This window comes from Pagrus major, chromosome 12 (genome assembly GCF_040436345.1).
Source record: "Pagrus major chromosome 12, Pma_NU_1.0".
Classification (NCBI taxonomy): domain Eukaryota; kingdom Metazoa; phylum Chordata; class Actinopteri; order Spariformes; family Sparidae; genus Pagrus; species Pagrus major.
The window spans coordinates 15,608,399-15,634,585 of NC_133226.1; the positions used below are offsets into that span (position 1 = coordinate 15,608,399).

General features: G+C 43.5%; 1 protein-coding gene across 1 annotated transcript; it reads left to right on the forward strand.

Annotated features, from left to right (window-relative positions):
- Window positions 1-1,137: 1,137 nt before the first annotated feature.
- Window positions 1,138-25,471, forward strand: cabp7b (calcium binding protein 7b). The gene is made up of 5 exons (XM_073478560.1): window positions 1,138-1,246; window positions 23,470-23,613; window positions 23,741-23,853; window positions 25,102-25,249; window positions 25,344-25,471. Exons 1-5 carry the CDS (start codon window positions 1,138-1,140, stop codon window positions 25,469-25,471), a joined length of 642 nt encoding a protein of 213 aa, XP_073334661.1.
- Window positions 25,472-26,187: the final 716 nt, after the last annotated feature.

Below are 26,187 nucleotides of genomic sequence, written 5' to 3' on the forward strand. Positions count from 1 at the left end.
GCTCCCAGTCTGATGTGGCACATTTCTGACCTGAAAATGAAGCAGAGGAGGAGCTGGAGCCACACTTGTTGCTCATGTTTGTACTTGAACATGTAATAAGCCTTTTTGTAGTTGCTGGAAATGTGTCTTGACTTGTGTGTAACATTTGACACACAGACTGGTGACGTGCAGAAAATAATCACATTAATCACGTTACAGGCGGACGGTTTGGTCCACAGACACACAGGAGGGTGTGTGTGTGTGAGAGAGTGTGTGTGTGTGTGTGTGTGAGAGAGAGAGAGAGAGAGAGAGAGAGAGAGAGAGAGAGACAGGATCGCCGCCTCACGCAGCGTGTCTGTATCAGATGAGAGAGGAGGGGGTGACCCAGGATTCCCTTGAAGCTGCTCTCCAGGAAAAAAAGAAAAAAAAGAAAAATGTTACAAGATTGTGTTTGCACATCCTTTACCGGATAGGATCGGCTACCACCGCTGCTGTTTTTCCTCTTGTGTCACCGATTCGTGTCTCTTTTTGTTTTTGAAGAAGATGCCGAAACGAGGAAGAAAAGTGAGGCAGACTATGTCGGGGATAGACAGTTTGACAGAACGAGACGCGTTGTAGGAATCAGGGATATACATAGCGGAAAGGTTGATTTAGTGCAGATATTTTTTATTCTTATCATTTTTTAATTATTCTACCATCTTCCTTTTTAAATTTTTTATTTTTATTATTCATTGTAAATGCCGAATCGTCTGCAGGAGCCATGCGCGGATAGAAGAATGAGAAAGTAGCCTCTTTGCATCAAGATCTGAATGAATATCTGACCGCTCATCTTTCATCTCACAGACAGCTTTTGCTGATCAGCCCATGAAGTAAAAGTTTTACGTGTCATTTTCATGTAAAGGCTACGAACCAAAGGCGATCTACAAGCAGCATCCTTGGTTAAAACGCGCAGCGCAAGGTGTCGAAAATATACCCAAAAAAATCACGCCGAGGCTGAACTTTGCGGAGGGGTTTCTCCCTGTTTCATTCGCTTGAGCTTTTGTTTAAAGATACCAAAGGGCAGTAGCAAAGGGTCCATCTCAAGAAGAGAAAAAAAAAACTCGGGAGAGCTGGACTATATGAAGATCGCGACACAGTTGTTGGTTTTCCCTCGCAGAAATGCCAGTGCGTGCTGTGACCACCAGGTTCATGTACAAGGGACTTTGCACTATTCCAGATGTCCTCTCCTACCGGACCCCCGTTATCCTGCCCGAGGATGAGGTGGAAGGTGAGTCCTTCTGGATTGTGGGTTCAAGTTGTTGTGATTGTGTTGATGAGAGAATGAAACGTCCACCTGGTAAACTAGTTCAGGACCCTGGAGAGCTCCGGCCGGTGTGCGCTTCTGTTCCTGATGCGCAAATGTGGCTGCACACGAACCTGTAGGTCTAATTGTGGAGAGGTTTAGCAGTACAGATATGTTTCATTGTGGTTAGGATTTTCAATGTTCTCAACACCTCCATTTTTATCTCTTCACCTTTTTTTCCTTCTTTTTTGCATTTTGCCCCTTATTTTTGGCAAATCTCCTCACCATCCTCTAATTATTGCAATAGATTCGTAAAAATCCTCATGTTTTTTCCACACACAACACATGCCAGGTTCTCCATACATATTGGCACATTGTCTTCAACTAGAAAATGCCATTTCTGCTGTCTTGTGAGACTAAATTGCACCTGATTCCTCATTTTCTGCTTGAGGGAAAACTGAAGAGGCGAATTTCCCCAAAAAAGAGCAGCCTGAAATGGAGGAAAGAGGCTGTGATGAATGACAGATGTACAACTATAAAAATGTACAACATTTCTTACAAATATAAGGCAGATGAAAACCATTAATAAGACGGCAGATTGATTTGTTTTTTAGGCTTAAATTACATCCTCTCATCTATCTCCAGTTTGTTTGATGTATTGCTAAAAGTGCCCATCACAGCACAAAAGAAAGATTCATTGAAGCATTATTATCCCCTTTTCTATAATAACTGGCTGTATTGCGTCGGTTTTTGTTTGAGCAAATGGTCCTCACAATGAGAAAGCACAGCTGGCAGTGATTTGGAGCCAAGCCAGGCTGACTCCAATAAAGAGATAACTCCAATCAGATTTGATATCACCAAGTCTTTTATGCGAAGGGAATTCCATTTCCCCTTTCTTCTGTCTGTAGGATGCCCGGGCCCACAAGTGGCTGCCTGCCCTTGCTTTGAGCCACTCATTCGACATTGAAAATCCACTATCTGCAATGACAACATAAATTTAATTGACAGGTTGGCTTTGGAAAAGCAAGAAATGGAAACAAACAGTAAAATGACCAGAGTGTTGTGCGCAGACGATGAGGATGCAGCTTTTAAGGGTCCTTTCTTAAAACCGCAGTTTACTAATTGAGAGGCATTAAATATTCAGAACATAGCGAGAAGGAGCATTCAAGCGTGAATGTATTTACCCAGGGAAGATTCACTGAGCACATAACGCACTGCTACATTAACATGGCCTCACACCTCGGAGTAAACAGTGCTCCACCTTTTGTCTCCAGGCAGCTCCACCAGCAGATGAAAGGTGTTGAAGAGCACTTTGCCTGTAGTTCCTGAGAGTTTGAGATTAACCTCAGCAAGACTGAGGGTCTGAATCAGCAACCTCCCACTTACTGGCCAACTACCCTTAACACACAGTGTGGGAGCAGTGCCGCAGTCCAGTGTTTCCACATGAAAACTGCTCCCTTTTTCACATTCAGCCTATAAACATTGTTTGATCCACGAGATCTTTAATTACCGCGGGGCAGAAGTTCCCCGATTGCTCAACTCATGTAATTACTCTCCCTAATCATATTTATGATAATAGCTTCTTCCTAGCAAGGTGTGTGTATATATACAGCCAGTGTAATTTGACATGTTTGGGATCATCTGAGAAAGAGATTACAAACACATCACTGAACTGAAATGTATTAAGCTTTGGGAGATGACCCGGAGCTAGGAATAAGCACAAATCATCAAAACACAAACAAGAGCAGAATACCCTCATTAACATGCAAGTCAGTCACTCCTGCTATATGTTTAATATCCAGCTAAACTTAAAACCCAGATGAATAATTCTCAGACACTAAATCCAGATGACAGCAGATCAGTGTAGCAGTGTAAGATTATATATGGATTTATCATAATGTGCTCACCGGCTGTGGCTAATTACTTTTTTCTTTAAAATACATTTCGGTTGACCGAAATCGTCCTGTATCACCTGCACAATGTGTAAAATATAGTCGCACATCTACACTTGTTCAAAACATATTCACCTTAAAAATGGATTCTAATAAAGACGTGTATTAGGAGTAGGAGTAGGAGTTTTTCTTGGTGACATTGTTGCACGGACTTGCTGACTACAATTTTTAGGTGCCCACTGACAAAGCACAACACACAAGGACAAAAGGACCTTGCATCCTGTGCACAGAGACGCCGCATGTCACAGCACACGACACGTACTGCCCCTTATAAACAGATTAAAGAGTTGTGTTCAGTTTCATATTCAGGTGAAACGGTAAAGAAAGACAAATTGTGCAGGGGACTAGCAGGATGTTACACAGAATACATTTTCAGTGTTGAAGGTGTTGTATACTGTATCTGAGGCTTTGGAGTCAGGGAGTATGAAACAGGTGACAGTTTCTCAAATGTGTTCAACTAACTGAGGCAAATCCCAGTTTCTTTAGTGAAGAATACAGTTGAAAATCTCTTCTGGACAAGATAATAAGGTCTCAAATCATGAATATGTTGAAACTCTACTTTTCTTTGAGTTCAGTTTTCATTTTTATCTCGACACAACTCTGTGCTTATGCTCTGCTTAGGTTTAGGCTCAAAAACACTTGGTTAGGTTTAGGAAAACATCTTGGTTTGGCCTTAAAATACCTGTTTTGGTCGCCACGATCACGGATGGAGATGGTCTGACTTCCTAGGAAAAATAGCTGGTTTTTGCCCCCAGAAAAACAGCTGGAAATGTCCGCAGGTCCTTAAAAATATCCACTGGTGGATTGGTTAGGAACGTTAACTGCCATCATTTTACCCAGGTGACTGGGCTGCTTCAAAAGAGATCATTAATATTACTAATAATAACTTTATTTATGTGGCACCTTTCAAAAACAAAGTTACCAAAGGATTTGCAATATATAATAAAAGATAAATGGATCCAGAACTTAAGATAAAAACGAGGTCAAATCATTTAAATAATTACAACTAATACCATCAGTTATGAAAACGTACGTAAAATTAGTCTTCATTAGAGATTGAACAGATGATGGTGAATTTGCCCGCCTGAGATCTCCAGGCAGGGAGTTCATGAGGAGTTAATAGAGCAGAATTATGTATTCTCACATTTAACGAGGATTTTCTGACTTTATAACAAATAGTTTTTGTGAGTCGCCTCATTAAAATCAAATTATAACATATAACTTGATTTCATTGCATTAATTAATTTAACGATTATGATTAGCCAATAAAACGTGGGTAATTACTCACTCCAGTGGCACACTCAAGACTCAATAGAGATTATCTGCAAATCTGCGTTCTCAAGACCATTGCGATCTTTAATCTGATATTTGATTCAGATCACAATCATGTCTGTTAAATTTATAATACTGACCAGGACCAAATTGGACCTTGGCTAGAATGCTGCAATATAGCCAGGATTACAGACACTGGCAAGTGAATGGAGAGAAGATTGTTTACACTGGCTGAGCTTTAGGGAGGCTGATTAAGTACTCACAGCTCTTAATGGATCCGCAGCTTCCAGGGAATGTTTTTCAAACAGATGGTTGCCTAGGTGGGCAGGGTCAGTGGCAAGGCTCCCTGCCCTTTTCTTCGCCCTTGCGTCATGCAGGTGTCAGAAACCTTGATAAGCACTCAGCCTGTGCACGCAAATGTAATACTGCTGCTTCTTAAACATTTGAGTGTCTTAAACCTCTTGAACCTTATAGAAACCTTAAACATTTTAACATTGGGCATTGTATTGTTAGGTTGTCTCTATGTGGAAGGAAAATCCAATTTTTTTCATCATAAATTGCATCCACACCTGTGCCACCCTAGACTTCAGACCAGCGAAATAACATTAAAAACATCCATTTAACATTTATATATGTATTTACCTTGTGTGAAAGAGTTACACTCACTGTGCACTTTTCCATAAATGTCTGCGTGGACATCAGGCTGTGCTAAGTGTCTCCCCATTTAATGAGCACAATATTATAACCAAGGTCCAGAGCCAAGTTCAGCCTATTAAACATGAACTGACAGGGGTAACTGAATACATCTATGCCACTGTGACTAGCAAACATGTCTTCATTACATTGGATAATTATAAACAAAAACACTGATATAGAAACAGGAAATTTCTTTTTATGTGACTATGTATGTACATAACGTATAAATGAGGTGATAGACTAGGATTCTAACACGTGTTGTGAGACGTTTTGGCAGTTTAAACATATTAAAGAGACATATTCCGTTATATTTGAGTGTTGACTCGTTATGTTATTGTAAATGTTATGTGTTATGTAGCGTTTTCAAGTGGTGAGCATTTCATTGATGGCCTATTCTTGTTGTCACAAAGACAAACGGATCACTGACGCTAGCAGCCAGACAAAAACATACATTTTGTTTCTTTTGCTCCTGACTTCCTTGCAGCTCCTGGTATTTTTTCTGGATGCTAGCGTTAGCGTTAGCAACATGGCTACCACCAGCAGTCTGGCTACTGTCCAAAACAAAAAACTACTATTATGTCTATCCACCTTATTCCTATCCCCCAGAGATGCTTGCACAAATTATGTGCACGACTTCTGGCACGTCCATTTACTTAAACCAGCATTTTCCACAGTTGCCCTTGCTTATATTGACTGTTTGGTTGTGGGTCAAGTGACCTCCAAAGGGAGGATTATATCGTGTGAGAACACCGCTGAAGCAATGGCCTTTTGGCTGCATAACAGGAAGGTGTCTACTCCTTTAGGCTGTTGGGCTAAAAGACAGTAAAGGTATCTATGATCACACCATCATTTGTTTTATTCTGTGTAAGTGGAACTCATATATAGCTTTGTCTCAGTTTCTTTGCAAATAAACCCATTCGAACGTACAAGCTGCATTCTCTGCATTTTCTTAAAAACATATTCTCCACGACACTCTGGGATTTCCACAGTTACTCCAGTTGTTCCACCATTACCTGGAGGTAGCTACCAATAGCTGCTGGGGAAACAGATCATCTTCCTGTTTTGGTGTTGCAATGGCAGACCTGCTTCCTTTGTGCTATAAATCAAGACTTCAGTTTTCGGGGACAAATCCTGCCCGGTGGCAGACAGAACAGCACAGTGAAAGGGAGGCTTACAGGGAACAAATCTGAACATTGATGGTGTCATATTTCTATTTACTTAATGATGACAGGTTTAAGCAAAACAGTTATATAGATATATAGTATAGTAATTTTGTATGTATACATGAGCTCATTCTATGACAATACAATGTATTAATTATACTACAACACACTTGCAGTAAACTGGCAGACACTCTAACTGCACATGTGTGGGAACTGATAAGACTCTCGTTTCATGGCTCAACAGTCATGACTTCCCCGGCAGTTACACTCTTGGAGGTCTCCTCGAGCTTGTATCACTCCTCGGTGCATCGCTGACAGAGGATGTGAACAGTATTTATAGATCACAGCCAGCAGGAGAATCCCCCAGACATGAGGCATTGTAGTGGAGTCTTCCGAAGTCTTCCACTTTGTATGCAAAGCTGTCTTCTTTTGTGCTTACAAATGGGGCCTTTTTTGCAGCGACATTGCAAACAGACAAGTATATGTGTAACATATGTCTGTGTTAACAGCTGTACAGGATCTTTAACCTGTACATGATGTGCACATTTGTCAAGCAGGATTTACAGTAGTTGGAGATGCTCTTCCGACTCTGCTATTTAGAAGTATTGATAAGTGTTCATTTAGTTTTTGGGTATTTTCACAGCAAACCAACAACAGCAACAAGGTTAAAAAACAACAGACAGGATTCTCCATCATCTCTGCTTCTGTCGTGGTCAAAGACAAATGTCTGGTCATTACTGTTGTAGCCGCCCAGAGAGATTCACAGTTTCAAACAACATCATCTAATGATGTTGTAAGATGTTAATTATGAGACTGTGTCCTTCTCTCACCTTGTCCGATTGTCCACCACCACCATATTTCATTTACATCAACACACTGAGTTGGGAAACACTTAGACGTGAAGCAAATACTAATTGATGGAAACTTGACTTGCCGTTGAACAAAATTACCATCGAATGAAACTAAGAGGAGAGAAGAGCTGCAGGTCAAGCAACTCACAAATTCTCAACCCAAGGCTCCAGCAAATACAGCAAATTATAGGGTTCAGATACCAAGGTGATGGGTCTGTGTCTGCCTCCATCTATCCTCAACAGAAAGCATCAGTTATCAAGACAGTCCTTGTTTTTTACTTTACCTTTATTTTCATGAAAACCTTGAGATGTCTGGCCAGGAATACCAGCTTCACAAAGGCCTAACGAACATCAAATAAAAAACAAACAGAAATCTTAAAATGAGATCAGTTGAAGTCTAATCCACACGTGTCTATATGAGTAAATAAGTCATTTGATTTGGTCATGCTAAATAGCAGCAACCTTGTAAAGTCAAGCACTAATCCTTAATAATTCTCCTCTTTCCTAAAAAGATCAGGTCACGTAATTTCAACTCCGCCTGCCAAGAGCTGCAGGTAGTGGGAGTACTTCAAGTACTTTTTGACAGCGGGAGTTGTTTTAGCTGCAGGGCTCGTGCAGCACGTCTCCGCCGTCTCTTGTGACTGTGTTTGTTGTGTTTGTGTATGTAAATGTAATAATGTGAGGACGCCATAAATCTCGGAAGCAAAGATGGGTGAAGTGTAAATGTGCGGGACCTGTGATGATGGGGTGATTTATGTTTTTCACTGTGTGTGTGTTGTTATGAGACTTTCCACAGAGGCAGTGAAGTATGGCGTTTCATGTCCTGCCACATCGTGGTTTGTCATATTGTGCCATTCAATTGAGGTGTGCATGAATGAGGTATTCTGAGCAGTATTTAAACAGCACTTTGTTGTTGTGTAGGAGGGAGAGCAACTTCTAGAGCATCCAAACAAGTTAAGCCATAGACTTGATGCCACTCTAATGACTTACTTAATTACAAATATATCATGCGATGAGCCTATAAACTCCTGTTTGATGCCAGACCTTTGCTCAAGTACTTTTGGGGCACTGATGAACCCCTGTTGCCCCTATGTTCAAAACAACGCAGCAAAAGTGCCCTTTTGGACGCCCCTGTGGTAGATAAAACTTGATAAAGTGCCCTCTATAGGGTATAACTGTGTCACGACTTTCTGCAAGCTAGTGCTAGTTTATAGTCGGCCAGAAAAATCAGTTTTTCACATGCATACAAGATATTAAATGTTCTTAGTATTCTATTTTTTCACAGCCCTTTGTATTACTATTTGTCTGTAAATTTGCATTATTTTGACAGTATTTTTATAACGTGTCGACCTATTTTATTCCACTGAGAGCTCCTTAATGGAGCTTTCTTAGCTGCGCGGCATATTTTATTTTTGTAGCCTCTGGTTAATATGATTCTCGTCTTGCCCCCCTTTCATTATCAGAAAGAAAGATGTCATGGGTTTCATCATACTATTATTGGTGGACCCACCTGGGAAATGCTCTTATTTAATGAAAAAGAGTCTGATTCACCTCCCAGGGAATATTTTTATCCTCCAACCAATTTTCAGTAACTACCTCAATAAGCAGCCCTTTTGATAAGAAAACTATTTATTGATTCAAGGAACATGCAAAACCCCTCATGTTTCTACTTAACTATGTCAGTTAAAGCACTCTTGGTAATATTTTGTTATCTCTGGACTTGAAATCTGAAGTTGCTGTAAAAACGTACCTCATTTAATTTTGACGTCCGGCGCCTTTATCTACTTTTCTTTCATCACAGCAAATGGCTGCATCTTGAGTCGACACGAAGGATCCTGTTTGATCCCGACTGGCTGAGAGCAATTAGTGGAAAGAACTCCTTTACCCACGTTTGTTGATCTTCAGATGAACACAAGAAAATACAACAACTGATCTGGATTAGAACGAACGTAATTTGATGCATGATATGGATTTAAATTTTGGGGTGAATCCATTGCGAATGGTGTCTTGAGTCATGTTCGTGCATATACAGTAACTTTGGAGCCTGAAGACTGTCTGTTATTGTCTTCTCTTCAGTTCCTGCGGTGTGCAGAGACCTCTTCATCTACCTCCTGTTGTGTTAACTCTATTACCGTTTCCTGTGCAATGTCACGATCGTTTATTGAAGGTGAAGATGGATTTTCGTAGTGAACTGGACAATCACTGTAGAGCTCTCTCAGCAGTGGTGCATGCCTTTCCTCAAGGATGTTTGGTTCCTTGTTCAATAGGCAACAAAAAAGATTGTCTTGCGTAGGAATAATGCTGAAAGATCACTTTTAGGTATTTTCTGTCCTGTCATCTTTGTTGTACAATCACCCTGATCATGAGCAGCTATATAGGATGGAGAGCACTCTGTACACAGCCACTATTTTGTGATTCAAAAGCAACTCAATTCAAAAGCAAAGACGCCGCAGCTTTAAAGAATATCACTTGGAAAACTAGGAAAACAGCAGGTTAGCTTGCTGCAGTATCTGCAACAAAGATAGCTATTGTTAGCTATATATATATATATATAGAGAGAGAGAGAGTATCGAGTTAGGGGAACTTCAGGGGGAATTTGGCTGTGCACTGACAGGCAAAGCACAGTGGAGCAAACAAACAAGAAACAAAAACAACAAAAACTATTTTGATGTCACTCAGTGGCTGAGTTGCATTGTGGGTAGTGTAGACACAACATTTTGAAAAGGAGTAAGAATGTGTGGAATAAGAGAGGCTGTATCGATTTTTATAATTTGTTTTCCAATAGTTTGCAGAGTGCAATGCTGCACCAGTAGGCTGCTTTTCAAAGCCTGGTGCCTACATTACCCATAATGCAATTCAGCCACTGAGTGGCATGCAGCTTCCTCTGGACCCACAAAAGGCTTTATACTACTCTTTTCACATATGCAGTAGTGCTCCCCAAGACCTGTAAACACACTTTAATGTGTAAAATAGCTGGAATTACCCTTTAAATCTGAGCAACAATGTGATAATGATGTGACTTGTTGGAAACTCTAATTATGGTTTTGGAAACAAATGGCTGAGCCATGCAATATTTATTCTGCAGTCATAAAACAAGGTCTCTCAGCTGGAAAACTCATGAAAATAAAACAGAATGTGGCATCAAACAGCACGTCTCACAGTAATGAACCAAAATGCAGATTAAAAAAATAAAAAATGTATGACTTTATGATCTGATTATGAATGATTTTTAGGAGATTTTGACACAATAGTGTAACTCGCATCATTAAGTACACATTTCAATTAAGTCACAGTTACAGATTTAACACTTATACATACAGTACGTCATTTCTCACTTTCTCTTCTGTTATGAATGTTGTTACTCATATAATGAATGTGTTGTTAGCTTCTTTTTGAAATACAAACAGACATGTTTAGAATATCAATGCGATGCACAACAGTGTCATCCTTCTCCAAATGCCATGTTCCCACTCTTCCTCTGGCCCAAAGCCATTATTTGGGATTTCCCCAATTACTTAGGTGAGAGAGCTTCAATGGCCTGTCTGCCTTTGCCAGTGGCACTGACACTCTGCCAATGTGCAGCAGTGGGCTCCTTGGCATCAGCCTTCGTCATGGACCATTTTCAGGCTTTTTTTTTAGCTGTTCTAACAAACAGCATGAATCACTCTGTAGGTCGCTCAGAAAAGGTCAGTAGGATCTGTTGGTCCTCATGTTCTGTTTTAACTCACTTGGAAGGTCAGCAGACTTTTAAGTCCTGGTTTTAGAGCTCAGGGTTGGCAAAAGTGGTGAGCTTTGATGTTTGGGACAAATAATTTCAAGCTTGTCATAAACTGTTTACAGGCTCCTAAAAGTACATCTCTACAGCCTCTGAGGGCAGATTACTTCTTGGGAACAGGCCAAGAAGTAACCTCAGAAGGAGAAGGAGCATTGGTTGTACTAAGGTGATGATTGAAAGAACAAGGTGATAATCTAACAGTAGGTCAAATAACCAAAGACAAACTCAAGCTCTAAGTTGAAGACTAAATAAACATCAACATGTCTGTTTGCTCTCCAGGAAACAATCAGAGTCATGATTCTGTCAGCAGCTGTTGGATTAACCTGCCATGAAATTGTCGGTCAATATTTCATTTTGTTCTTGCATGGCGAAACGTAATGAATTGGTGATATCATTTTTGTCTCAGTAAACTCAAAAGGCGGTTTAATGTACAGTAATATCCTTCAGTTCCTCCCTTTTGCCTCAAGTGACCCAGCCTTCCAACATTTGTAATGCAGGGGACACATCCAAGATATTCTGATACCACAAAAACAGATATTTCTTCTGCAGTCCCCAGAACCATTTTTAAGATGATGCAGCACCTGTCACCAGGATGAAAAAAATGCACATTACGATTTAGACAAAGGAAGCTACACTCGTCATGCATGCACAATTGTTTGGACCACCCATAAACCATGTTTTTACCAAACAGTGCCGCCTTAATCAGATTTATCTCTGACAGGACCTGGGTTGTTCGGTAATTTACTGTAAGCAGGTATTACATCTACTTTGCCATGCAGATTTCTTGTTTTGATAAATGCAGACTGACAACTTGGTCTGCGTACATTTTGAGTAATGTTTTGAACTGTTGAATCATGTTCTACATCTATTTTAGAAAATGGAGTGTTGATGATGAATTGAAGAGTCTGACGGCCTGGGGAATGAAGCTGCTCTGTAGTCTAGTGGTACAGCAGTGGACACTTCTGTATCTTTTGCCGGATGGCAGCAGGGTGAACAGACTGTGGCTCGGGTTGGTGTTGTCTTATAGTATCTTCTGTGCTCTGTGCAGACATCTCACTTCACTGATGCCACTGATGCTCTTCTGGGTGTCTACTAAAACATTTTACATGCTTTAATGGTCAAAAAGCACATTATTTTTCTCATTCTGTCTATTGCTGCAGCACCACTATTCACCCTCTATCTGAATTTTTTTTTGGCACCCCTCTTTCAAAAAGTCCAGTCTGCTCTGATTGGTCAGCGCTCCCAGGCCTGATCACGCCATGGCTGATGGCTGTATAGCAGTGACATCATGATGTTATGGAAGGTCTTATGCCTCTTTTAAAGGCACAGTTTCTGAATACGGATTTTTGCACATTTCTCCATGGATTGAATGTTTTGATACTCGTAGTCATGGTGTTTTTACTGAACCTAGACCTGCTTTATAATCAGAAAATACAGGAAAACTTACTTTCTACAGTATGGAACCTTAAAGAGTTGGCGTAACACTTTGTTATTGATCATTTACATTCAGCATGTCCAAAAATCTGCACTTTAGTTGACTAACCTTGCTCAAAAGCAAGATTTTGTTAGATTTAAAGTCAATGGTGTCACAGTTCAGCTCTGCCTCACCACTCTGCACCTGCCTGCTTCAATCTGCCAATCAGACACACCCCTCTCATCAAGCCAACTCCACTCACCTGTGCTCCCTGCTCTGCTCTGGCTGCATTTAAGCTCCAGCTCCACTCTCACTCATTGCCAGATTGTTCTAGATGCTTGCACCAGACTCTCCAGCGATTTTCTGCCTGATCTCCCGGTTCCGACCCTGCTTGCCTCTGACTATCCTGCCTGCCCGATCTCCTGGATATTACCTCAGCCTTCTGTCTTCGACCACGAGTTTCGCCTATCCCCTCCTGGTTACACACCTGCTCGGCTCTGCGGCTACACAGCCCACCACTGGACCTGTCTGCCTGCTAGGTAATCCACCTGTTGCCAGCTTTGCTTTCAGTCAGCGACGCCTGACTCACTCCTTCACTGATCTCGCAGATCACTGTGAGCCAAGACTTTTCTCCCCATCACTGTATAAACTGTTTAAGACTCCGGTGATAAATAAAAGTTATTACCGACTGATATCCTGTCTGCCTGTGCTGCTTTTGGGTCCTCACCATACCCGTGACAGTACAATCTGGCCAGACATGGACCCAGCACACACGGCTATGGATCGCCTGGAGAAGGTAGAGGCGATGCTCCAGCACCACGAGGCGCTGCTACTGTCAAACTCCGCAGATGTCCGACTGGCAGTGGCTAAACAGGAGCAGGCGTTTACCTCGCTAGCCTCGCAGGTCCAACAGCTCGCCGCAGCTTTTGCTCAAGCTGTCCCTCTGCCTCCGGAACCAGTCCAGCCTCCACCAGCTCCGGCTGCTTCTGCCTCTGCCTCTGCTTTCGCCTCGGAGCCTCGTGTGGGGGTTCCTGAACGCTACGCCGGGGACGTGGAGGGCTGCCGCCCGTTCCTCACGAACTGCTCCATCCTGTTCGCTCTCCAGCCCCACACCTTCGCTTCTGAGGACGCCAGGGTGGCGTTCACGGTGAATCATCTGACGGGGCGCGCTCGGCTGTGGGGAACAGCCGAGTGGGAGCGTCGCACTCCAGCGTGCTCCTCTTTTCAAGCCTTCGCCGCCGAGCTCCGCAAGGTGTTCGGAGAAGCTTCCCGAGGTCCGGATGCTTCTGGAGGGCTTCTGGGTCTGAACCAAGGGACTCGTTCAGTGGCCGATTACTCCATCCACTTCCGCACCCAGGCTAGCTCCAGTGAGTGGAACCAGGCTGCCCAATGCGACGCCTTTCTGATGGGGCTCGCTGACTACATTAAGGACGAACTAATTTCTTACGAACTCCCCACCACTCTCGACGGCATCATCGAGCTGGCATCCCGCATCGATCGGCGCATTCAAGCGAGACAGCGGGAGAAACATCAGGGGCTCACGAGACGACGCCAGCCCGCCCCGTCACCAGCAGCTTCCGGGGTATCGACGCCTCCTGGCAGCCGGCCTTCAGGGGAGCCTGAACCCATGCAGGTTGGTCGGGCCAGCCTAACTCCGGAAGAGAGGAGGAGACGCCGCGAGGGGAACCTCTGCCTGTATTGTGGCCAAGCCGGACACTTTATTTCCCAGTGTCCACTAAAAGGTCGGGCTCACCAGGAAGGGAGGAGTTCCTGGTGAGTCATACATCTAGCTCCTCCCCCAGCTCACGATCCCTGTGTCAGGTCCGCCTGCTACTGCCTGAGGGATCCCAGACCCTCGCCACCCTCATTGACTCTGGCTCTGATGCCAACATTATGGACTCGAACCTAGCTCTGCAGCTGGGTGTCGGTCGGATTCCCCTGCCAGCTCCAGTTTCCACCAACGCTCTGGATGGCCGACTTCTGGGTACTGTGACCCACATGACAGCGCCTATACGGATGTTAATTTCCGGAAACCACCATGAAACACTCCAGTTTCACATCCTGCACTCTCCTCGCCATCCTCTCCTCCTGGGGTTCCCATGGCTCCGACGGCACAATCCACATCTCGATTGGACCACAGGGGCGATCCTGGGGTGGAGCTCATCTTGTCACCAGGTCTGCCTCAAACAAGCCGCCGCACCACAACCTTCTGCCGGGACCAGTTCTTCCACCGATGTGCTGGGGGTCCCGGCTGAGTATCTGGACTTCAGGGAGGTCTTCAGTAGGGCCAAAGCAACCTCCCTTCCCCCACATCGGCCCTATGACTGCGCCATTAACCTCCAGCCCGGTGCCACGCCGCCCAGAGGACGCCTGTATTCTCTGTCCGTTCCTGAGAGGGGGGCGATGGAGAAATACATCAACGATGGTCTAGCGGCGGGCATCATCCGTCCCTCCTCATCTCCGGCTGGAGCCGGTTTCTTCTTCGTGGAGAAAAAAGACAAGACACTCCGCCCCTGCATTGATTATCGGGGATTAAATGACATTACCATCAAGAACCGGTACCCCCTGCCTCTCATCTCCTCAGCTTTCGAGCTCCTAGAGGGGGCCACCATCTTCACCAAGCTTGACCTGCGCAACGCCTATCACCTGGTCCGGATCCGCGAGGGGGACGAGTGGAAGACGGCGTTCAATACCCCCACCGGTCACTACGAGTACCTGGTGATGCCCTTCGGCCTCACCAACGCCCCTGCTGTCTTCCAGGCCCTGGTGAATGACGTGCTCAGGGATATGCTCAACAAGTTTGTCTTCGTGTACCTTGATGATATCCTGATCTTCTCCCGCTCCAGAGAGGAACATGTGCATCACGTCCAGAAGGTCCTCCAACGTCTCCTGGAAAACTCCCTGTTCGTCAAGGCCGAAAAATGTGAGTTTCATGCCTCGTCTGTCTCCTTCCTGGGGTACGTCGTAGGGAGAGGGACCGTGGAGATGGACTCAGCCAAGGTTTCTGCCGTCACCACTTGGCCCACCCCTGATTCCCGTAAGCAGCTTCAACGTTTTCTGGGCTTCGCCAACTTCTACCGGAGGTTCATCAGGGGCTACAGTTCGGTGGCGGCCCCCCTCACAGCTCTTACCTCCTCCAAGGTGCCCTTTCTCTGGTCCACGGCCGCCAATGACTCTTTTCAGGCCCTGAAGACACGATTCACCTCTGCCCCCATCCTCCAAATGCCGGACCCTGAACGGCAGTTCGTGGTCGAGGTGGACGCTTCTGACTTAGGAGTGGGGGCCGTCTTGTCCCAGAGAGCGGCCTCCGACCAGAAGTTGCACCCCTGCGCCTTCTATTCCCGACGTTTGACCCCGGCAGAGAGGAATTATGACATTGGGAACCGAGAGCTCCTCGCCGTCAAGTTGGCTTTGGAAGAGTGGCGACACTGGCTCGAGGGGACTAAACTGCCGTTTCTGGTATGGACAGACCATAAGAACCTTGAATACCTCCGGTCCGCTAAGAGACTGAACTCCCGCCAGGCCCGATGGGCACTCTTCCTGACCCGTTTCAACTTTTCCCTCTCCTATCGACCGGGGTCCCGCAACGTCAAGCCCGACGCCCTGTCCCGTCAGTTCTTGGAAGAGGAGAGGGACGGGGCCGACCCAGACACTATCCTGCCTTCTTCCCGTCTGGTGGCCACACTCACCTGGGAGATCGAGGAGAAGGTCAGGGCCGCCGCCCAAGACCAGCCCGGACCCAGCGCTTGTCCTCCCAACCATCTGTTCGTCCCGCCTGACCTCCGATCCGAGGTTCTACAATGGGCCCACAGCACTCGACTTACCTGTCATCCAGGGATCCAACGGACCAAGGACGTCGTGCAGCGCCGGTTCTGGTGGACATCACTGGACGAGGACGTTCGGGAGTTCGTTAATGCCTGTCCCACCTGCAACCAGCACAAGCCGGCTCACCATGCCCCTGCCGGTCTTCTACATCCCCTGCCTGTACCTCATCGTCCCTGGTCGCACATTTCTTTGGACTTCGTCACCGGTCTACCACCATCCAGCGGCAACACAACTATCCTAACGGTGGTAGATCGGTTCAGCAAGATGGCACATTTCGTGCCCCTGCCCAAACTTCCATCTGCCAAAGAGACAGCGAAACTACTCCTCCTCCACGTCATCCGTCTCCACGGCATCCCAGTGGACGTGGTCTCTGATCGGGGTCCCCAGTTCGCCTCAGTATTCTGGAGGGAGTTCTGCTCGCTCCTGGGAGCCACCGTCAGCCTGTCCTCGGGGTACCACCCCCAGTCCAACGGCCAGACTGAACGCAAGAATCAGGAGATGGAAACGGCACTACGCTGCATGACGTCTCAAAACCCTACTTCCTGGTCCGAACAGCTTGTATGGGTAGAATACGCCCACAACACATTGACCAGCTCTGCCACCGGTCTCTCTCCCTTTGAGTGCACCTATGGGTTCCAGCCACCGCTCTTTCCTGCACTGGAAAAGGAAGCATCCTGCCCCTCTGTCCAGGACTTCATCCGCCGTTGTCACAGGACCTGGACCCGAGCCAGGGCGGCTCTACTCCGGGCCGCTGACCGCTACACCGCGGCCTCCAATCGCCACCGCTCCAAGGCCCCGGACTACCAACCGGGGCAGAAGGTTTGGCTCTCTACTCGTGATCTTCCCCTCCGGGTGGAGTCCAAGAAACTGGCTCCACGCTTCATCGGCCCATTCGAGATCCAAGAGATCGTCAACCCGGTGGCAGTAAGGCTCAAACTTCCTAAATCCATGCGAGTTCATCCCACGTTTCACGTCTCAAAGGTAAAACCAGTCCAAGAGAGCGCCCTGGTTCCTGCCACACCGCCTCCACCGCCTCCTCGCCTCATCGATGGAGGTCCCTCCTACACTGTCCGTCGCCTCCTGCAGTCTCGCCGGCGTGGGAGGGGATTCCAGTACTTGGTGGACTGGGAGGGTTACGGCCCTGAAGAAAGGTCCTGGGTCCCTGGGAGGGACATCTTGGACCACAACCTCATCAGGGACTTCCATCGACGCAACCTCACCCAGACATCAAGAACCAGGCCACCTCCCAGACCACATCCTCCGTCGGAGTCCCCGAACGACAGCGACGACGCCAAGGACAGGGCGGGCCCCCCCTACTCTGAGGAGGAGGACGACGACGACACCCTCCCCGGGACCAGGGAGGTGGAGATGGACGCTGGACTCTCGGACGAGTATTAGCCCTCCTCCAGGCCCCCCGCCTCCCACCCAGCTTGGTCCATTCTTCTTGGGACGTCGAGAGCCGTCCCTTGAGGGGGGGGTTCTGTCACAGTTCAGCTCTGCCTCACCACTCTGCACCTGCCTGCTTCAATCTGCCAATCAGACACACCCCTCTCATCAAGCCAACTCCACTCACCTGTGCTCCCTGCTCTGCTCTGGCTGCATTTAAGCTCCAGCTCCACTCTCACTCATTGCCAGATTGTTCTAGATGCTTGCACCAGACTCTCCAGCGATTTTCTGCCTGATCTCCCGGTTCCGACCCTGCTTGCCTCTGACTATCCTGCCTGCCCGATCTCCTGGATATTACCTCAGCCTTCTGTCTTCGACCACGAGTTTCGCCTATCCCCTCCTGGTTACACACCTGCTCGGCTCTGCGGCTACACAGCCCACCACTGGACCTGTCTGCCTGCTAGGTAATCCACCTGTTGCCAGCTTTGCTTTCAGTCAGCGACGCCTGACTCACTCCTTCACTGATCTCGCAGATCACTGTGAGCCAAGACTTTTCTCCCCATCACTGTATAAACTGTTTAAGACTCCGGTGATAAATAAAAGTTATTACCGACTGATATCCTGTCTGCCTGTGCTGCTTTTGGGTCCTCACCATACCCGTGACAAATGGTATTAATCCAGTATGTGGCAAGCTTCCTATGATCTCCCTAAAACCAAATAACAGGAAACGGTCTTATTTGCCAGAGGCTAGTCATTATCATTACACATTATCATTATTATTATTTGTATATATTATTTTCACCAAAGAACTTCAATTGAGAGAGACTGTGGTTACTTCATGCAGTTACTTCAATCTGGTACATAGCAGGTTTGTTATGGCGTGACCATGTACTTACCCTTGACTTGTCTCTGGACACTGATGACGCAATGTGTTTGACTAAGTGTCACCATCAGTGCCATTACCTCAATGACTACAGACACTCTAATATCTTTTATGACCAATGTGTCACAATATTTTAGCCATTGACAATATTTTATAGCATTTTTACAGTAGTTGACTTGAGCAATAAGTTATTGCACTCCACTATAAAGGATTTGCTCAATGGTGTTAAAACAAGTCAGTAAAGGCTCTGAAGTCATCCTCTTCTCAGCAGAAGTTATACTAAAAAGTTTAGTCACACAGACCTTGGTTACTTACTGCTGCAGGGGAATTATGCTAAAAATACATTTGTAAATCCTGTACTTACATATCGTACAAGGATTTACTTGGCCTGGCTGCGACTTCAGAGAGGAGAGCTGGTGCACCCTCACAGCAGTGCAAGGTCACTTCGATTTTCTGTGATTCTATCAGTGTAGAACAAAAGCTGATTGTTTTCTTTTACATGTTTTTTATTCAACAATGGTTCCGCCTCCGTAGTATCATGTGTAAATTTTTTGTATACACAGGAATATACTACATCTATGTCAAAATGCATTTGTTTTATGCTTGTATGTTTGCGGGCATGTGTAATATGCTTTATTTACTAATACTCTCTATGATATACATTAGTTAGACAAAATAATGCCAAATACTTAGAGTAATAGTATCTCTGTGAAGCTTGAGATTGTAGCAGAGATGTATTTACAATGCATCATATGGAGTTCAGATTATGTGAACCTCCAAAACCTTTTACAATCCAGTATAAATTAATTTAAATATGGGCCAATAGGAAAATTTTCACAATGCTTCATGCATTTCTATGAATGTCACAACACATCCTCATACCTAAATGACTAAATCGGTTGATTGTCAGAGTCTCCAAAAGCGACAAATATCACTGTTCGTTAAACAGCATGACAGTTGACAGCGTGACACAGTAACACACGTACCAGACCCTCGTCGTACGGTTGCCGTTTGGTTAGGCTGAGGAAAACACTGTGGTTTGGGTTACAATCACTACATTACTTAGTCCTGTGCTTGTAAAACCTCTTCCCTATACAGACTTTTCACTCTTTATACTACTTCTACTCACTGCTGCCTAACAACAAATGCAAGTATGGGCTGTAATATTCAACCTTTATGGTCATTTTTCTGATGAGGACAGGCTCAAATGTCAACCATAAAACTTTAAATTTCATGTATCATAATTAAATCTCATTCCATTAATTCATGAATGAATTTATGATATTACTTATCCTCAAAACTTAATTCACTTAATTTTACACTTAAGAAAATAATTAACAAAAGGAGACATCTTGGAAAAATGCATAATTATATAGACGTACTGAGTGCAGGCATGAATGAATGCATGTAACGTATCTTCAATATGCATGTCCATACATGTATGTATATGTGTGGATATGCATGATAAATATTTAGATATAGTGTTTGTTTTTGTTGCTGCTGTTTCTTGAATCTCTGGGGGGAAAAGTGAAAACATGCAAACACACACAAATACAACGGATATTTTGTGGCTATGCTGAAATATAAAATCATTGCAATAAAAGTATGTGGCAAAACAAGAGGCAAACACATTATCTATTTGAGTGTTTTTCAAAACACGACAGATTAAACATGAGATTACAATTGATTTGACCTTTTCAGAGAGGTAAAAACAGAGTTGTGTCGCTTGAGGTTTCCATCTGTACATTTTTTAAATATTCACTCCTCATGGTGTGAAACAATCAGTAGTCCAGCCACCGCTCAGCTGGCTCAGTGAATTCATTATTTGTCACTGGCACCGGGGGTCGTGACATTGAATCTAGGGTGGTGCTGAGAGAAGATAACAAAACTCAAGCAGCACTGCAGGCTGTAATTTAGACAAATATGTTGTGTCTGATATGTCACGGGTTTGTACAGACGGTGTCACTTGTTCAGACGGACCTCAATGAATGCACCACAGACTGGCCTCTTCTATTCCCCTACAAGCCTGTGGACTTGCCACTTGTGGGCTACCACTTGTAAAATGCGGTATCTCAGTCTTTCATGTACACATGATGGATGGTCAGCGCTTGTCCACTCGTGGGTTTGCATGCAAATTGCAGGTGCTGCTTGCCCAATCACATACTTGCATGCAAATTAGTTTTCTCCTTGGTGGAAGCACTCAGCATAATCACATGCTTTAAATCCACATGAAGTTCTAATGAAGTTCCATACAGGCTGTTGGTGTAGCAGCAGTGTTCAAGTCAAACTCATAACTGAATATAGAGATGAGTTTATATTTGAGCTTATGTTGTTGTTTGAGCCTTTATACGGTCAATTATGTTAAATCCGATGTTCATTTCTGGACACTTTCCCTTTTCTGCTTCGATTATATCAGGCTGGCATTGTTCACAGTCATATCCTACAGGTGGAATTTTTTTGAATTACCAGTCTTGTTTTAATGAATAACACTAACTACTGGCAAGCACCGAGGAGTCTTGTATGTTCGAGGATCTACATCAAAAAGAAGCACAGAGGTTTCGGTGCCTTTGATGTGCAACTGCTCTTTTTACCACTTCAAACAGAATACTGTGATGCAGGGTGAGGAAAGCAGCCAAGTGGCAATGTTTATGGATTATTTACCAAAAGTTGTAGTTAATTATAAACATATGAACCTGCTCACTGCCTTCTGTCACAGCCGATTGTGCTACGACCATGGTAACAGGTGTTAGCTCTGATGGTGTCTGTTAGTATACATCTATAGCAAACAAGGAATTTGCACCATGTGTTTGTCTTAGCTGACGTGCCTTTGTGTTGAATAGAACCAATCACTATCTGTGTTTACAACATCTTCCAGGTAGAAATCCACCTGCAGCACGCGCTATCTTTCATATAATTGAATTGTCTTTTTTCATGATAATATTTCAGCTAATTCATCCAAAATGCATATTTGATGCTTTCATATCTCATTAATAACAACATTTACACTAGCCTCAGTTTGGGGACCTGACAGCATGAAATAAGCACAGTAGAAACATCAAATAGGTCAGACTATCGTGTTTTACTATATATCTTTACACAGCAACAAAAATAAACAAGTTTGCCATTGTCCCATATCTCTGCAATGCAAATACCCACCACTTCTCTACCAGAAAGTGACTGTTATGGTGATTCAATCTATATAAACCTAAAAACATAATACAATAAATTTTAATTTACATAAATCTTATATATCTAACTGTATCACAGGTAAATGCTTATTTTCTGGCATTTAGCCGAGTCTCCATCCATAGTGCAAAAACATTCAATGACAGTCTCTCGGTCTCTATCCATTATGCTGAAATGTTTCTGTCCCTTCCCATTGTGTTCAAATTAACAACTACAGATGCTCTGTCTCTATTCCTGGTGATGAAATGTTTTGTCACTCTCCATCATGCTGAGATTGTCAACTACAGTCTCTCTGTTTCTATCCATGATGCTGAAATGTTTCTGTCACTCCCCATTGCCTTGAAATATCAACTACAGCCTATTTGTCTGTATCCATGGTAATGAATTGCTTCTGTCCCTCCCCATTGTGATGACATTATTAGCTACAGTCGCTCTGTCCCTAGTGACAAAATGTTTCTGTCACTCCCCTTTGTGTTGAAATTATCAACTACAGCCTCTATGTATCTATCCATGGTACTGAAGTGTTTCTGTCACTCCCCATTGTGCTGAAATTATCAACTACAGTCGCTCTGTCTCTGTCCCTGGTGCTGGAATGTTTGTGTTGCTCTCCATGGTGCTGTAATAGTCAACTACAGTCTCTCTGCCTTTATCCATGGTGCTGAAAAATTCAATTACAGCCTCTCTGCCTTCATCCTTGGTGCTGAAAGGTTTCTTTCACTCCCCATTGTGCTGAAATTATCAACTACAGCCTCTCTGTCCCTCTCCATGGTGCAGAAGTAATCAACTACAGTATCTATGTCTCTATCCGTGGTGCTGAAATAGTGTCTGTCACTTTCCATGGGCAGACACATACAAATGCAGCATGTCTCTCTGTGTCCGTCCATTGTGCTGAAGCAATCAAACCCCGCTCCTGCTCTTAATGAAGATTGGTGGATTTTAACATTTGACAGTGACTGTAACCCCTCCTGTTGGCACAAATAAGGCTGGCATATAAACACATAATGAATAATAATATCATAAAATAAAGTTGTCATAATACACTTCATGAGAAGTTCATGTATAAACCATTTGTCAAATGATTGTACATTGAGAAGTTAAGTAAAGGGTTAACCTGTCTGTCACTCTCATCCCGAGGCCCATTCATTTCTACAAAAGAAATTCAACTGTAGACATTAGTGCAAATTTGTTGGGGCTATTTTCTGGAAAGCACAGATTATTTGGGATTTACTCAAAATAAACCACCATTTTAATTCTGTTGACAGAAAATGGCTAATTGATTTGTTTTTAATAGTTTTGGACAACATTGGAGCTCTATGAAACGTACTGCATATCAGTATTTGGCTACACAGATAACACTTGTTGGTTTGGGTATTTGCATTGGAAATACTGACCCTGAGAAAAATGTAAAATATCAGCAGACTTATCCTTGAATGTCTCTGCAGTTTTTCTTACAAGAAAAAAGTTTTAAACTCCTGCAATTTTCACTGTTCAAACACTTAATATTCAGGTATGCCTCCCTTTTTTTCAAAACATGAACATCTAAGAAAGAGGGATTATACCTTCTGAGCTATGCCCATGTGTAAATTGCTGATATACCCTGTTCACCACAGACACATGATTTCACATGGGTTTGAACTGCTTTAAACTATAACTACCCATAAAAATTGCATTTTTAACATCAGCATGTTCTGCTGTTGCTCAGTGTGAAAGTGTAAGTGATAAATCTATATGAACGTGTTGTCGCGCTATACCTCCTTCGCTTCTCTACGCTCTTAATATAATAACTGCTCTCCTTTATCCAACAGAGATCCGTGAGGCGTTCAAAGTATTCGACCGAGACGGGAATGGTTTCATCTCAAAGCAGGAGTTGGGGATGGCCATGCGCTCCCTGGGCTACATGCCCAATGAGGTGGAGCTGGAGGTTATCATCCAAAGACTTGATATAGATGGTACGTACTGTATCTCTCTCTTTTTCTCTCTTTCTGGGTCAGAGAGTTGAAAAGCAGCTCTGTTTGATATAATCCAACACATGAGCTCCACTGTGACCAGTTTATATTTCTGTTTCTGTTTCTTCAGGTGATGGTCAGGTTGGTTTTGAAGAATTTGTCACATTGCTCGGCCCTAAACTCTCTTCTGCTGGGATGCCTGATAAGTTCCACGGAGCTGACTTTGATTCAGTGTTTTGGAAGGTAAACATCATCAGTCAAGTCTATATACCTTTTCTTTTGTCAGTGTTCATTAATCCATTCTTTTATTCTATTTTGAGTAAGTTTTCCCTCTGGATTTTTGTTGTTGTTTTGTAATAAAAAGCCACCTGTTTCAATTAAGATAAGAGAAACTTACTGATGTACAATCTAGTCATTTAACTCTTTCATGCATGGTGTCCACAAGCCATGCCCTCTATTCCATTTGATTCTAATCTTTGTATCACTTTGTTATTTTAAGAGATGGCATCACAAATTTAAAATGTCAGGGGGGAGACAAGATGCCTCTGTCAAATCCTCTTATTCTCACAAAACCAGACAAGTGGAAATATATATATATATTTCACCTAAATAAGGTGCTAGAAACTCTTTTATCCAGATTTTACTGCATTTTTCTTGTATATTTTTAACTGTGACTGAAAATACATCTGCCCACCCCCTCTAGACATCATGCAGCAAAGGGTTTTATTTTAACTATTTAATTCCACCTTATTTTGTATGTTTTATTTATAATAATGATATAATTTACATATGAATAATTTTACCAACCAGTGATATTAAACAGTGTTCAGATTTTATCTCAATATAGGCCAAATAGGCAGAATATACACTTTGGTGCAAAACGTCCACCGAAATGGATGGCTGTATTTGTCACAGAAAAAAAGACGTACTAGAAAAACAGTATTAAAATCTGGTTGAAAGTATTTCTTACTTCTCTTATTTAGTTGAAAAATATTGTTTTTCCTGGTTTTCTGTCTTGGATTAGAGATGAAACGCCTTCAAGGAACTGAAACGTCCAGTTGCCTACAATATAGCTCTTAGAATTACCATGACCTGGATGACTGAGGTTCTTCACCAAAACATATACAAATATCTAACTTTTTAACAATTGTTTGGTGATGTAATAATTCATCATTAAAGGAACTAGATCTAGCATTATTATTATATTCAAATGTGCCTTTCTGACTTAGCTTAACAAAAAAGTAAAGGTATTGATTTTCAAATGGTACATGCAGTATCTTGTTTCCTTGCTTTTAGCTGCATGATCAAACAAATCATTTCACTGTCTGATTCCAGTGAAAATATATGCTGTAACCCAGTAAATATTCTCATAGCTGCTAACAATCATTGCCAAGAGCTTCCCTGTAGCAGCAGTATTTACTGCAGACCCACAGGGCATTTGGAGGGTTTTCCTCCTAATCAGACCTGTCTTGGTGTTTTGTGTCTTCCCAGTGTGACATGCAGAAACTGACTGTGGACGAGCTGAAGAGACTGCTTTACGATACTTTCCGTGACCACCTCACCATGAAAGACATTGAGAACATCATCATGACTGAGGAGAGCCACCTGAACAGTCCAGAGTCCCATGTGGACATTGACAGTATGTCGCATACAGATTTCATTTTACACAACTCTTGGTCATTTTTAAAAGACACTCAGATGTGCTAATAGTTTTTTTCTTAATCTTTCCACAGCGAGCCCAACACAACAGGAAAAACACACATGTGTGCGTAAAAGCCTGATTTGTGCCTTCGCCATTGCATTTATCATCAGCGTTATGCTCATTGCAGCGAATCAAATGCTCCGCAGAGGAATGAAGTAGACGCTTGTTTTCCGGCTGGTCACGAAGAGAAGAAAGGACGGACAATGAATAAGCAAACATTAACCAAAATACTTGACTGTCTTTGGTTTCGTTCAGTGTTTTCAACGCCCATGATGATGCTATCACAGCTTCCCTCTATAACGGATGAAATGATGTCATGCAATGGTTTTGTATGGCCACTAATCACAGCATACCATGGTCACGAAAAGAACGACAGAAAGACATTACAAGGGCTGATTAGTATCCTAAAACAGTAGCATCACACTGATTCAAATTTCTGATGTTTTCTAAGAAATGAGATAGAAAAGCTGCCTGTAGAAGACTTTGGTATTTCTGTGTACAGTATTATACTGTAGTGATAGCTGTGCTGTGTCTAATATATCAAAAACAATTAATGTTGTTGATGAGAACTCTGCCGTTTGGAATAATGATAGTACTGATGATAGTAATTAAGCAATACAAAAGTGTTGATGGGCTACATATTAAGTAGTTTTAAATCACTTCCTGAAACTTAAGGATAAATGACTGCTGCATAATGTGTCTCTGTAAAGTCTCTGTCTATGTTAGCGCCGAGATTTCCAGCCCAGCTCACGTCCAGTTGACCGTTCTTTGCTGGGCCAGCATCGTCTGTGATCTAAATCTTTACAAAAGAGCAGCCCCACTGATTCACAACACGAGACTGGACTACTAATAAACACATGATGTATTCTTGAGTC